We start from the raw sequence: 14,891 nt of genomic DNA on the forward strand, positions 1-14,891 counted from the left end.
AAGTATAATTTACCCTGGTACAGTAGGCCGTCGTCAATAAGAGTCCAAGCCTAAAGATCAAAGAGATACCAACTGCTCTAAATATAAGACTTTAAGCTTGAACACATGATGCTGACCCAAGCTTGAACACATGATGCTGACCCAAGCTACAGATTAGCAAACTGTTCTGCAAAGGACCAGATAGTAAATATTTTAAACTTTGTAGGACACATAGAGTCTCTGTCACATATTCTTTGGTTTCTTCATCCAACCACCACCCTTTAAAAATGTAAAAACACCTGTGTACATACACAGTCTGCTGGCTATGTTTGGCCCAAGGGTCACAGTTTGCTCACTCCTGTCCCACACATTCATATTGTGTTACTACAAACATTGCTCTCTGTTTTATCACAAACATTTCAGGAGGTCCAAACTAAAATGATATATCCATATATTTCTAATGTCTCTAAGGAAGAAGAAACTGAAATTAGCTTAAGAGATTGAGTTAAAAGCAAGGGATGGCTGTAGAACAGATTTTTTCCCCCAAAATATATGCAGAGATTTAGGGATGGTCAGTGCTCATTCTGTAAAGGAGTTTGCTGTATGAAGAGAGTCTAATATACAGAAAGAATGTCACAAATTCCATAGTCCTCTCAGACATTCGGTACCACAAATTGAAATACCCAGAGAGAAGAAAACTGGCCACTTCTGCAAGGAAATAAGAGAAAAACCTCCAGGACAAGACTGTCAAGTATGGTCAGGGCACAAAAACCAAAGCCAAATTAGAAAAAGAGAAATCAAAATGTTAAATATGTTTCATTTTATTATTAGCATGTTTTTGTCTGTGTTTCCAGTCATTACACAATAAATTATAAAGCTCAAGGCTTTTAAAATTCAGGAATAAAATGAAATCTAGCTCCAAAAAGGATTAAGAGGACGATGACTGTATTTACTAGACTTTGGGAGTTTCTTGTCAAACATAATTATATGCTCCAAAGAAATAAGTCCCAGCCTTCGGTTTCAGTTATTAATAATACTATTTGTGTAAATGAAAACAATAAGGGTCAGAATAAGGGGCCTGGGCAGCTTTGGGGCTGGTGGTAAAGCACTATCACTGGCTGACCAGCTGTTGTAAATAATGGGCATGTTAGCGACAGGACACTGTGCTATTGAGTGAAGTGGGTCAAATTCTGTCCAGCACAGGGATAGGTTTAAATGACCAAACAGGAAACTATTATATATATTATTTCCTTTCACACAAACCACCACCAGATGTGGCACTACCCGGAGCCCCAAGAGCAGAGAGATGAAAGACAAAGCTCTGGGATTTGAAATCAGTTCCTGAGGCTGTTACAAGGAGGCTTTTTCTTAGAAGCATCTGAGGGGGAGTTAAGCGGTACTTTCATTGGGGACAGTCATTCTGGTTTGAGCAACTTTGAGAGGATTAAATCCAGGTAAACAGCTGCTCCCCCCACCCCCCAGGCTCCTCCCCACCCCCAACATTGTATTATTATTAGAAAGATTTACAGCAAAACGAGAATGCAAAACAGTCCAGGGGGAATTTTTAACTCCAGCCCCATTTTACCACTATTCATTCATATTGGCCTCTTCAGTCACTCCTCTAGTGGGCCAATCATCCCCCAGAGATCTATCCCTTCAGCCCCAGGACTCACCTCAGGCATTATGTCACCAGCCTACTTTCCTGTTCAGCTCTCCACAGTTACTATCTACATTTTACCAACTCACTATCAGTTACCACGAGCAGCTTTCTGAGGATACGTACTCAATATCCTCTATATTTGGGAGGATGCTAGAGCGGGGATACATGACCTAAATAATGTAATGAGGGCATGTCACTAAATGGCAACCTTCCGAGATAATATCACCTTTTATCCCTGGTTACTCACCAAGCCGGTCTTGACAGTCATTTCTAGATAAATCTTACTCTGTAAAACAGTGGCTAAATGCCTGACATTTAAAAAAGATAACATTCTGAAGTGTTTGGCTGGACAGATAATTGGGGGCATGGGTGGAAACTTTCCCATCTCCACAACTCTGGTTAGAGCCAACAAAATCCTCTGAAGGTTTCCCCCCACTCTCACTCTGCATCCCTGGCTTGTTCACTCAAAATATCAACTCCAAGATCCCAACCATCAATGGACATGTAAACACACTCTAGAGATTAAGCTCATCTTTACTGAGTTAACCGATTTCTAATGGGCAAGTTAGGCAAAAGCTCCAACTTCAATAGAATGTGCTGTATGTACTCCTTTTTCCCCCAAACTGTTGGTCTTTTGCCTTGTAGTTGTTGGACAGTTTGCTGCATAATACCACTACATGGGCACCCTTTAAAACACAAAGAAATGCTCTGGGGTTAGAGGATCTCTTCAGGATTACAGGTTCAGGTACTCTAAAAAGCTAACAAAGAGGACCACTGCTTTTTGGTCCTCTGCTTCAACTTGAAGACCCAACTGTCTGTTTATATAGTCTAGACTTGTTATCTTGCCACATCATGTCTCAAAAATGTAAGTGGAGGGAAACCAGTTTGGCAAGATAGTAAGGGGACAAGATAATGGGTTTAAATGATGAAATAGGAAATCCGTTCCTGGGTGGTGTTTGGCAGTTTAATGTTGCAAGGGGTGGGTGTGGGGGAATATGGGATAGTGGCAAAGAGCAATTTATACACTTGGTTCCTGAGTGAGCACAAGAGGGCTGTAATTCTGGATCAATTCCCCTTCATGTCACTTGCCTGCTACATAGTGGGTATACCAATTTTCATTAGCAAAATGATTTTAAAGAAATGTTGAAGATATAAATAATAAAACTAATATGAAGTCATAATTACAGAACAAGTTTCAACCTTTAATCTCCATACAAGTCTTAATTGTCTGGTTTTCAGTTAACTATTTCCATGATGCAATTTCTTTCTCAAAGTAACTGCAGATTTAACTATGTAATTGGTTGTGTTTTTGTTTGTTCAGAATCTTTCATGAAGTGTTAAATGGAGCTCAACTAAGAGGCATTGCTTCCTGTCTCTTCTCTGGTGTGGTCAGTGGTAGCTAATGGACAGTGGAACATAGAGGTGTTATTGTGTAACAAGAATTGTCTAACAAAAGATTGCTATCAAAGACTGAGGCAGCTTCTAACAAAAAAGTTACATAAAATTGTTGCCTTTTGGAGCAAGTAGAATAAATACTACCTGTAAGATAGTATCACTTTTTAAGAAAAATCAGTTGGAAAGATCAACTTTTAAAACACTTTAAACTTTTTTGTTGGTCTGCTACTTGGCAAAAATGTAAGTTCATTAAAAAATTCTCATGCTTGTATTGGCTCAGCTGAAACAATGAGTATGAAGATTAAAAGTTGAGACTTGAAGATTCATAAATAAATATAATTATCCAATTACTTTAAAAATCTTGTTATTGTTAGAACTTGTCATACAAAAATACGTCCCACTCCAAGTACTCATAATTTGCATGAAATGAGGCTAAATGAATCTCTATGCCAGGTATTAGTCCCTTTCCGGAATAAAGATCAAGCTAATGAGAAAACGAAATCTGTGTTCTTCTCTATTTCTTCTTCTTCTTCGTTTTTTTTTTTTAAGATTTTATTTATTTATTCATGAGAGATAGAGATAGAGATAGAGATAGAGAGAGATAGAGATAGAGAGAGAGAGAGAGAGAGAGAGGCAGAGACACAAGCAGAGGGAGAAGCAGGCTCCATGCAGGGAGCCTGACATGGGACTCAATCTTGGGACTCCAGGATCACGCCCTGGGCCGAAGGCAGGAGCTAAACCACTGAGCCACCCAGGGATCCCCCTTTATTCTTCTTTTCATATACACACCATTAAGACAGCAGAATTGGAGTATCTTGATGACATCATTTATGAGGTCTGGTATAGAAACTTGGACTGAAGCAACAATATCACATGTGTCTCTCTTAGACCTTGGTAATATATTAGCAGATCAAGTGCCCATTGCCTTGTTGGACTATTAGTTCTCCAAGGGTAGGGGCTAAACTCTCATTTTTACAAACAGCTCTAGCACATAGAGAATCCAACAAATGCTATCTGACTAAAAGAAAAGTGACTAGTAAGGCTATATGTAAGTCCTGTTACCCAATATGGCATTCTTTTGTAGACTGGTGTCTAGTCCAAGCCTTCTTTTCTGTCCTGCTTCCATGAAGATCCGCTTACTCAAAGCTTGGGTCTTATGTTAGGCTGCACTTCAATTTATAATAAGCACTTGATGAATAAAGGGCCACATCCATAGTAGCAATGGCGTACCATCACTTTAAAAGCTAGGGATGAAGGAATAAGATATACCACTGGTGATACTATGTTGGTCAGGTTCAGACTGGAACATGATATCTAGACTGGGACTCCCAATTTTAAGAAAGAAACAAATGAAAACCATATAGGGAGCAGTGACAAAAATTAAAGGATTGGCTTGTGTGGATTGATTGATTGATTGATTATTTATTTATTTATTTATTTATTTATTTTACTTATGATAGTCACACAGAGAGAGAGAGAGAGGCAGAGACACAGGCAGAGGGAGAAGCAGGCTCCATGCACCGGGAGCCCGACGTGGGATTCAATCCCGGGTCTCCAGGATCGCGCCCTGGGCCAAAGGTAGGCGCCAAAACACTGCGCCACCCAGGGATCCCTGGCTTGTGTGGATTAAATATTCTTTACATTTTGGGGGCACCTGGCTGGCTCACTTGTAAGAACCCGTGGCTTTTGGTCTCAGGTTGTAAGTTAGAGACCCATATTGGCTGTAGAGATTACTAAAAAAGAAATAAACTAAAACCCACATTCTTTACATTTTAGATTTCAGGAAAAATCATGGAAGCTATTTGAAATACAAAAGTAATATATTGACTGATATGCAGTTTTTATTACACTTGATTAAACTGTGACTTTATACATTTTATAACATGAAACCACCATTACAAAATATTTTTTGTAAAATGTTTTAAGCAAAAAAATAAAAACTTGCTGACTTAGTTAACCCTTTATTTTTTTGCTGAGACTTCAAGTATGTTGTTGAATGCATCCATCAAACCACCCTATGAAATGCAAATTAACTCAGTCTCTGTATTTCAGCATTTCCTGAATCACCTGAAACCACTGAAGATAGCTAAAATATTTCTTTGATACTTTCCTAATTTGAAATTCCTAAAAAAGGTTATGCAGATGGGAAATAAGGTGGTAACTTTACTTTAAAATCAATAATTTTGAATTTACTACTCACAGAGGATAGTGTACTGATTTTTCCCCTACTTCCAAGAGAATCAAGACATACATATATGCATATGTGTGTGTCTATTAGTATGTGTGCTACTATACTTCTTTGGCTGACCAGATAATATATAACCTTAAAAAAATAGCTGATCAAGCCATATTTTCTCAAAGTGGAAAAAAACCAAATGTCTATTAACTGATGAACAGATTTGTTTTAAAGCTAGTAAATCCATATAATGAAATATTATTTGGCCATAAAAAGGAATGAAGTCCTGATACATGTATAACAAGGATGAACCCTGAAAACATTACGCTAAGTGAAAGACGTCAGACATAAAAGGCCACATATTGCATGATTCTATTTATGTGAAATGTTCAGAATAGGCGAATCCATAGAAACAGAATAGATCCGTGGCTGCCAGGGGCTGAAGAGAAGAGGAACAGGGGATGACTGCTAATGGGCACAAGGTTTCTTTTTTTTTTTTTTTTTTTTTTTTAAGTTTCAAGGTTTCTTTTTATGGTGATGAAAATCTAATGGAATTAGTGGTGATGGTTGTATAACTTTATGAATGTATTAAAAACTATTGAATTGTATACTTTAAAAGGTAAATTTTATGGTAAGTGAATTATACTGCAATGAATTTTTGAAAAAAAAAGAAATATAGCTAATCATGAAAACAACAAAAATTCTAGTGATTTTTAAGTAAGTCACTGAATTTTTTATGAGTTTCAATTTCCTCACCTCTAAAATGAGGTGGTAGGATTAGATGCTCTCTTTAACCTTCTAGCTTTAAATATTAATAATTCTATTTGGAATATAATAGATTTTCATAACCTGGGAATGTCTCACAGCAAGAGCTCTGTCTGTTGTAAACATTTCTCTTTAGAAATAAGGAGGAAATCCAACTCCTTGATAAAACAAAAGATGCCATCAGGATAAAAAGCAGAAGCAGTGCAAACCAACGGAATTCAGTTGGCCAGCTCCTAACACCATAAAATAGGCTTTATCTAAAACAAAAGTTTCCTCTCGCTCAAAATAGGTACAGTTAAGCTACTAATGATTTCCACTCCATTTTTCCTGAATTTCACATTATTTCGGTCATATTTTTGTAATCTTTCTGTTTTAGAACGTTCAAATCATTCAATTCCACCTACTGCTGGCAAACACCAAATCCTCTGAGGATTTGATACTCTGAATATGCAATTGGTTCAATTAACCAAATAAAAATGTCGGACAACCCAAACTGTAGAACCAGGATGATGGTCAACAGGATGGGACAGAGTACAACTGCAAAGATGTGACACAAAGAGGTTTCATGCTGTTTTAACTGAAGAATGTGAAGGAAATAAAATCACGATTGATATATGGAAAGGCATCTAGTGTTTCAACCAATTGCCCTTAGGCATATAATTCAAAACACTGAATAAAATATGAAATTATCAAAGCCAAAGATAAGCATCACAATAAATCATATGAGTAGGTAAGTATATGATTTGGGGCCCTTGGGCAAATAAAATCCTTGTAGTTTTAACTGATTCTGCCTTAGCCACCCCTCCACCTGCTCTGCTCTCAATTGATCTTTCAGGGAATGGCAACTGCATTCTTCATCAAATCCCATGTCAATCTGTTACGAAATCCTGTTGGCTCTACCTTTAAGACACAATTTTTTCCCACTTGAATTATTGTGATGGTTTTCTAACTGGACTCTCCAATTCCCAATCTTGCTGCAAATTCAATCTCTTCTCAATAGGAAATGATTTAAAAGGGTGATTGTTCTAGAATGAGAAGTCTAATCATGTCACCTCAGTTCAAAACCCTTTGAAGATCTTCAATTTCACTAAGAGTTAAAGCCAGCCTTATAATGGCCAACAAGGCTTGATAAGATCTGGTTTCCCATTTCCTTTCTGGTGTCATATTCCCTTACCTACTATGCTCCAACCACATAGGACAATTTATACTTCTTCAAACTCAAGACCCAGGGCTTTTGCCCTTGTTTTCCTAATTATCTGTAAGTCTGTTAAAATGTCACCTCTCTGACTCACCTTCTGCCCTCAATACCTGCTTCATTTTGCTTAATGGTACTTACTACCTTCTAATACACTGTATATGTTACTTATTTACTTTGCTTATGGTCTGTCTTTCCCCATTAAAATGTTAACTGTGAGGGAAGATTTTTTTTTTTTAATTTTACTACTACTGAATCCCACCACCTAGAAGAGTAGATACTCACTACATGTGTGTAAAATGAGTGTTGCATGAACTCACCAGTCTCACCGAGGTCTGTGCTCTGAAGAAATGTACGACAGCGTTCCTTGTGCTCCTCAAGGGAGCTTCTCTGCTTATAACTTCTTCCACAAAACTCACATTTATAGGGTTTCTCAACTATAAGGAGAACACAAGAGGGGCATTCAATGACCCTCAGGGGTTACAGAACAAATGGTGTCTTACGGCTCTGTGCAAACTGTCCTTTAGGAATGAGGCTGCTAAGAGAAGCCAGGATATATGGATCCTTTTGCATCTATATTACTTTTAAATTTAATAAACTGAAATAAGATAATAGTCTTAAATTGATTGTTATGTTAGAGTTTTCTTTGAAAGAACAGTCTCCTTTCACATATAAAAGGATTTGGATTGGGGCGCCCAGATGGCTCAGTCAGTTAAGTGACTCTTGATTTCAACTCAGATCATGATCTCAGTGTTGTGGGATCAAGCCCTGAGTCAGGCTCCACCCTCAGTAAGGAGTTTGCTTGAGATTCTCTCTCCCTCTTCCTCTGCTCTCCCCCTTGAAAATAAATAAATAAATCTTAAAAAAAAAAAAAAAGAAAGAAAGAAAGAAAGAAAGAAAGAAAGAAAGAAAGAAAGAAAGAAAGAAAGGATTTGGATTTAATGACTGTCATTGAGCAGAGTATTTTGGTTGCAGATCCATTGTGGTTTCTTCTTTCTTTTTCTTTCTTTCTTTCTTTCTTTCTTTCTTTCTTTCTTTCTTTCTTTCTTTCTTTCTTTCTTTTCTCTCTCTCTCTCTCTCTCTTTCTTTCTTTTTTTGATTATGTATTCATTTATTCACGAGAGACATAGAGAGAGAGGAAGAGACATAGGCAAAGGGAGAAGTAGGCCCCCTGCGGGGAGCCTGATGTGGGACTCAATCCCAGGACCCTGGGAACACGACCTGAGCCAAATGCAGAGCTCAACCACTTAGCCATCCCGGAGCCTCCACTGTTGTTTCTTTAGGAAAAAATATAGGGCCATTTCATTCTTCAAGGAGGTTAGTGTGGCTTAAAAATGAAATAGAAAGAGATCCCTTATTTTGTGACATCTATCTAGTTGTAAGTAAAGAATGCTGGGACTTAGCCATTCAGCCAGAAACTGATGGCCTTTCAGAGCATTGACATATGTGGATACATTTAGCATATCCTTGCCAAGTGGCTATAGCAAAGTCTGGACTAAATCAATAAAAACAGAGCTAATTAAAGTAATAACTCAATTTTGTGGGCAGGGCTGATCTTCCTGATTTGTTGATAGAATGTACCCTATGAATATGTCAGAATTTTAGGAACTGAGGCTTTTATTTTCTGATCCTGTTGCTCTGTTTAAAACAGAGTTTTGGGACTTAAAGCACTAAAAGATCTTACTGGAATCTCAAATTAAAATAAATGCAGGTTTGCTAGGGCTAAAATTATTAGGTTTTATGCATAAATTTGGGGTCCTCTAGAATCTATCTAAAAAATTATCACTATGTTTGGATCTTACTTGAAAAAAAGCAGCAGAAGAGAACTAATTTTTTGGGCCGAAATCATCCTTAATTCATTACTTTGAACAATGAGCTGTAAAAGAAACCCTTCTCTTACCACCTATGATCTCTCATGGTGGGTTTCGCTGGGGCTGACTTGTTTAATCCTTAGTCTCTGAATTGTGACCAGTTGTGGGTTTGGGGCTGGGTTTTAGTCAAAGCAGTACATGGATTGACATAAAAACAAACCTTTTTTTTTCTTCAATTAAAAGTTTGTCAGATAACATCAAGAACATGAGGTCCCAAATTTGAAAATAAACTCAGTTTTATTTTTCTAGGAGGGAAATTCTAAATGTTGAAAAAAGTTTTATTATCTTCCTTGGCTAAATAAAGAGTGAAAACATCAAGATCGAACATAATTTTCTTTTTTTAATGAATTCTTTTGCTGCTCATCTTCTAAAGATTAAAAATAAATAGGCTGATCAAGAAGAAAGTCAGGTTTAAGAAATTTAGTCATGTTACACCTAAGACCAATACAATGTTATATTGTCAATTATATCTCAATTTAAAAAAAGTTTTAGCCCAGAATGGCCAAAAAGGAACCCCCTGTAATGATTTATACTCAGTTTACACTTTTACGTAACTTACTATGCATCATTTGCTCGTCCAGACTTCTGAATGAAAAGTGTGTCCGTGTGTTTTTTAGGAAAATAATCTCTTAATAAAGCTTACCATAAGAAAATACTGATGACTATAATTTTTTTACAAAAATTTAAAAGGCATTTTTATAGGGCAAGCTCTTCCAGTCTGACTGTCTGGTTCTCTAGGGGAGCAAGGATGGTAAGGAGATGATCATCCCCATTGAGCCAGACGGAGAGCAATTAATGCCTTAATGGAAGTGTAATTAGCCCTAGAGGTCTCTGCTGTTGTAACCCTTCAGAACAGGAATGACAGATTAAAACCTTCATACTTAACTCTTTCTAGTTTCCTCAATGGGCACCGAGGAACACACATTTACTAGATATGGAATGTTCATTGCTCTCACTTACCAGAATGTGTCCTAAGGTGACCTGTGAGTGCGTCTCTTCTCTGGCATGCATAGTTGCAGAGGTGACACTTAAAAGGTTTTTCCCCTGTGTGCAGTTTAATGTGGCGGAGGAGGTTACCTTTCTGAGTAAAAGATGCCCCACACTGATTACACTGGAATGGGCGTTCACCTTTAAAAAGGACAAAAAGGAGACTTCTGATCACCGAGCAAGTGGCAAAGTATATGCACAGATTAGATGCCTATGGCAAAAGCTCATCTTTTAGACAGTATCTGTTCATATATTGGGATCAGCTCGGGGCTGTATTTGAAGGCAAGTGTATGACTTACTTCTGGAATCTTCCCTGTGGAAGAGAAAAAACATTCATCTAGCAAGGCCATTTTAGGTATCGTTTTGGATCAGAGGAAAACAAAACAAAACAAAACAAAAACCCAAACAAGAGTAGCTCTAGGAGTGTTCCAGATGTAAGTTTGTAAAATTATTTAGCATTCTTTTTGAATATAACCTCAATGTGAAAAAAAAAGAATCACAGACTCAAATCCTATTAAGGCATGGAGGAGCCAGAAATGCTTCTTTTTTAAAGTTTTCATATCAGATGTCAGATGGAATCTATTGGTCTCAGTGGAACTGTTGTGTTTGTATGCATTTCTATGACTGTTTATTGTCTGAAGATAAAATTTTTAAACTGGTAATAAAAACTATATCCTTTTACCTATTAAATTTGAACCCAATATAATAAGAAGGTCTGCTTTTTAAAAAGTTATGTAAAAATGTATGAATGATGCTTAAGAAGCATATCACACAATTCAACTCCTACTTATTAACTGAAGAAAAATATTTGATTGACCTAGAACATGGCCCTTACTACAGTGTTTTTATTCATGGCATTTTCAATGTTTGCCAAGCGCATAGAAAAGCAGGAATAAAAATCACTGGGTAAATGAAAATGCAGAGAGGGCGAGATACATCAGAATTATAGCAAAAATCAATGAAAGTAATCAAAAGTCATCCAAATTCTACCATTTCATTTCTCACATGGCTGCATTAGAACAGTTTTCAGAAGAATGGATAAAGGAAACTATTTACCAGTATGGCTCCGCTTATGAACCATTAAGACATTGAAGCTAATGCAGGATAATCCACACACATCGCAATTCATCTTGCCACTGGTTGGCCTGCTACTGTCATATGAGACAACATGTCTTTCCAGCTTAACATTTTCATATTCATTATATTCTCTTGAATAGCTATATGGAATTTCAGGCTCTTCTGCATTTCCCATGGGCTCTGGCTTTAAAATATTCTCATCCCTTTCACTGTATTCATCTTTCACTTTCATTGAATCATCTGCAGGGAAGAAAATGAAAGAAATGAACAATGATTGTATTTGGAGCTATCAAAACAGCTCAGAGAGAGAGACTCTCAACTGAAATTAAATATCAAATGAAGCTAACATAATATTGTACATCTACAAAACAAGAAAACACCATTAGGATGAGCACTCATTATTTGAATTCAGAACCACAGTCAGTGGAAACACACACACACACACACACACACACACAAATAGATGACAGTGTTTTAGACCATCCAGAAAATGAGAGAGAATGGATTTAGCAGTGACTGATCAAAGCAACCATGAAAAAAAAAAAAAAAACATTTTGAGCAAGTCTTCTCCAGTACTGGGGGAGAAGATAGGTGCTCAGATTTAGTACCTTTTTTGGTGGCTGCAGTTAAAAGGCAAGATGGTGGAGTTCTTCAGTTTCAAGAAGAAAATACTGTTTTAATCCTTCAAATGCATTCAATTTAAGCCACTAAGAGTGGGAGTTGTATAGTTAATATGGTTTTTCTGATTTTAAGCCATGCTTTGCCTCTTCCCCTTCCATGTATATGCACTGCTAAAATGAGTCTTATCTCTGTTTCTCTTGGAACTGATAATGAGACAACATTGTATAGAGAGGAAGCTGGCCATACTAGTGAAATACTGTTGAGAAAGATAAAAGGAGAAGTAATTCTTTAACATAATCTTCTAAGGAGTCACTTTCATTGACACAGGTAAATGGAGTTCAACCTAAGCAAGGGGAAGCACACCTATACCTATGTTAGGGAGGGTGAAACTCAAGATCCTAGAACCATAGGACTAGACAGGAGAGGAGGGACTGATCCAATTGAGTTCGCTGACCAGGTACTATCTTAAAAAGAGTTGCAACACTCTTAAGCTGAAGAACATAAACAGTGAAGAAGGCAAATTTACATAGTGACACTAATAACATCTAAATATTTGCCTGATAAAATCATGACAGATATTGCAAGGGATTTTTCAGATATAAAATAAACTGTATAAATGCATATTTTTCCCAACATTTATTCTTAGAAATTGGAAGTTATGCTTCCTCATAAGGAATCATAAATCAGTGGAATTTTAGGGCTTGAAGGGATCATCTAATTCAACCCTTTGGTTTTTCAGATAAGAAAAATCTACCACCAGAGATCTTTTTGGTGATTTGTCCAAGGTTACACAGCCAATTAATAGCAGATGTATGATTAGAATACTGAACTTGGATCTGACCTCACACATTAGATGCAGAAAGCCTAGGTGGCTTCTTAGTAACATATTCCACTCTCCCATCAGTGGTGTAGACATTAAAAACCAAAACACACTGAAGAAAAGATATTTAAAAAAATTGTATCCCTTCCAAAAAATACCAGTAAGTGCAGCTCCTGTTGCCACATAGGAGGAAGTACAACTGCAGCTGTGCCTGGCTTGCTACCTTCAACTCAAGTTTCAATTTTCACTTCTATCAAGGTTACCTTTTATCTATATTAACTGTGTTTGCTTAATAGAGCAAGACAGGGCCTAACCACCAACCGAGGAGCCATTGCTGCAACACTGTTCCTCTGCTTCTCACCACGGTTCATGGTTCATAGCCTTTCACTGTTTGATTAGAAGAGATGTAGGGCTGCAGGATCAGTCCAACATGTCTCAAATTTGCCAATTCAATGTATCTGGGTCACATATGAATCCATATCCATTTCCTATATGGAAAGAGGTTCATTCCCTTCGCTCTTTGGATAGATTCTCACCTACTTTCAGATGGAATTTGTTTGCTTAAGTGGTTTTGTTTAAAAAATTTAAGAGAAGGATGCACCTGAGGTTTGTACCCTCCTCCCTTCCTCCAGCACTCCAGCTGTGGGTGATATCCCACCAAAGCTTGAGTGCTCTTCAGTTTGCATGTAGGCGTTTTAAAAGAACCTCAACGGAAAACTTCAGCTACTAAAAACCAAAAAACAGCAGACAGGGGCCAGTAGAAAAAAGATCCTTTTCATTTTGGTTATAAAATGTTAACATGAATAGATTCGGGCCATTCCATGGACAATGACAACAAAAACTAGGAAGATCAGTATGTTGGGTCTTTCTGAAAACACAGGACAAAAGAGGGTTGCTCCTTCCCTCAGGATTTTGGCTTTAATGGGCTTGACCTAGAACTCAAATGCTATACCAACCTGGCTCAAGAGAAAAATCTTGGTTTTTGTCCCTTAGGATTTAGCTGTAGAACATGGAAGATGGTATTTGAGATACAGAACCCTAAGGGAAAGCATAAGAGACATATGGACAGAATATTAGGAAAGTCCTTTGGTATTAATGGACCAAGAATTCCTCAGTTGTTTTTGTCTTTGGAGTCTTACTCCTTTTTTTATTTTTAAAATATTTTATTTATTCATGAGAGACAGAGAGAGAGAGGCAGAGACAGAAGTAGAGGGAGAAAGACGCAGGCTCCATGCAGGGAGCCTAAAGTGGGACTCGATTCCGGATCTCCAGGATCACATCCTGGCCTGAAGGCGGCGCTAAACCGCTGAGCCACCCAGGCTGCCCTAAGACTTTGTTATATTTCCAAGTATCTTCCTTCTTCCAGTTCCAAGTCTTAAAAATGGAATCTTTTTCCTTTCAATCTCTACATCAAATTAATCTTCAAGACCTACAGATTCTATGTCCTCAGGCTCTCTGGATGCCAACTCCTCTTTTCTATTTCCTATTGCAATTTGGTTTAGCCTCTCATCCCATCACACCTAAAACTCATCCTCTCTCAACACTCCTTTCTAGAGAGATTTACTACAAAAGTAAGCTACATTTTCTGCCTCTGTATACTCAAAACTAATGTAAAATTCCCTGTAACTGGGCTTCTACTTCCTAATTCACTGAATCTTCTCCCTTGAAGATCATCAATCATCTCCTGATTCCTAAATCTAATGGCCTTTTGTGTGCTATTCTCCCCAACTTCTCTGTAGCCCTTAACACTACTGACCACCATTCCTTCTTCTTCTATACTATTTGTTCAGTGATACTGCAACTTCTTTCCTTACCTCTCTGATTGTTTTCTTCTAGCTCCTTTTCCTCCCTATGCCTCCTAAACACTACCCATAATGCTCTTTATCTTTCCCTCAACATCCCCTCCCCTGTGGCAATTTCATCGACTTTTCAGGGTTCAACCAGCATTTTATATGATTAATTCCCAAAAACATAGATCTCGAGGTGTAATCTCCCTCCTCTTACTCTCCCTTCCATTCCCAAAGGCCTCCTAGGCAGCTTCCTGGTTACTCAGGCTAGATTCCTTACAAGCATCTTTTCTTCCTCTTGTTTGGGTCCCACGTTTAATCACCCATTGGTTCTATTTTTGTATCCTCTCTCCAAGCTGTTTCTCCTCCCTACCATTTTGCATTAGCAGTATCCTGAATCTTAGGCCCTGATTCCTGTCCACATTGTTCTCCCTGCCTCCCTTCTCTCTCTTTCCCAGTTCATCCTATACACAACCACCACACTGTTCTTCCTCAGCTATAGCTCTGGTCATATCATGGCCCTGTCAAAAGTCTTCAATACTCTCTATTGCCAACAAA

The 14,891-nt window shown here is 37.7% G+C and overlaps 1 protein-coding gene across 2 annotated transcripts in view; it reads right to left on the reverse strand.

Annotated features, from left to right (window-relative positions):
• Nucleotides 1–14,891, reverse strand: part of IKZF3 (IKAROS family zinc finger 3) — a 91,040-nt gene that overhangs the window by 20,110 nt on the left and 56,039 nt on the right. Inside the window, exons 4-6 of one of the 2 annotated variants that reach the window (XM_072780415.1) lie at nucleotides 11,085–11,345; nucleotides 10,002–10,169; nucleotides 7,491–7,607 (exon numbers count right to left, since the gene is read on the reverse strand). In XM_072780415.1, coding sequence (XP_072636516.1) covers nucleotides 7,491–7,607; nucleotides 10,002–10,169; nucleotides 11,085–11,345 — 546 coding nt within the window. The remainder of the gene's footprint in view (nucleotides 1–7,490; nucleotides 7,608–10,001; nucleotides 10,170–11,084; nucleotides 11,346–14,891) is intronic. The other variant, XM_072780416.1, reaches the window with a different exon arrangement.

This window comes from Canis lupus, chromosome 16, assembly GCF_048164855.1.
Source record: "Canis lupus baileyi chromosome 16, mCanLup2.hap1, whole genome shotgun sequence".
NCBI classification, from domain to species: Eukaryota; Metazoa; Chordata; class Mammalia; order Carnivora; family Canidae; genus Canis; species Canis lupus.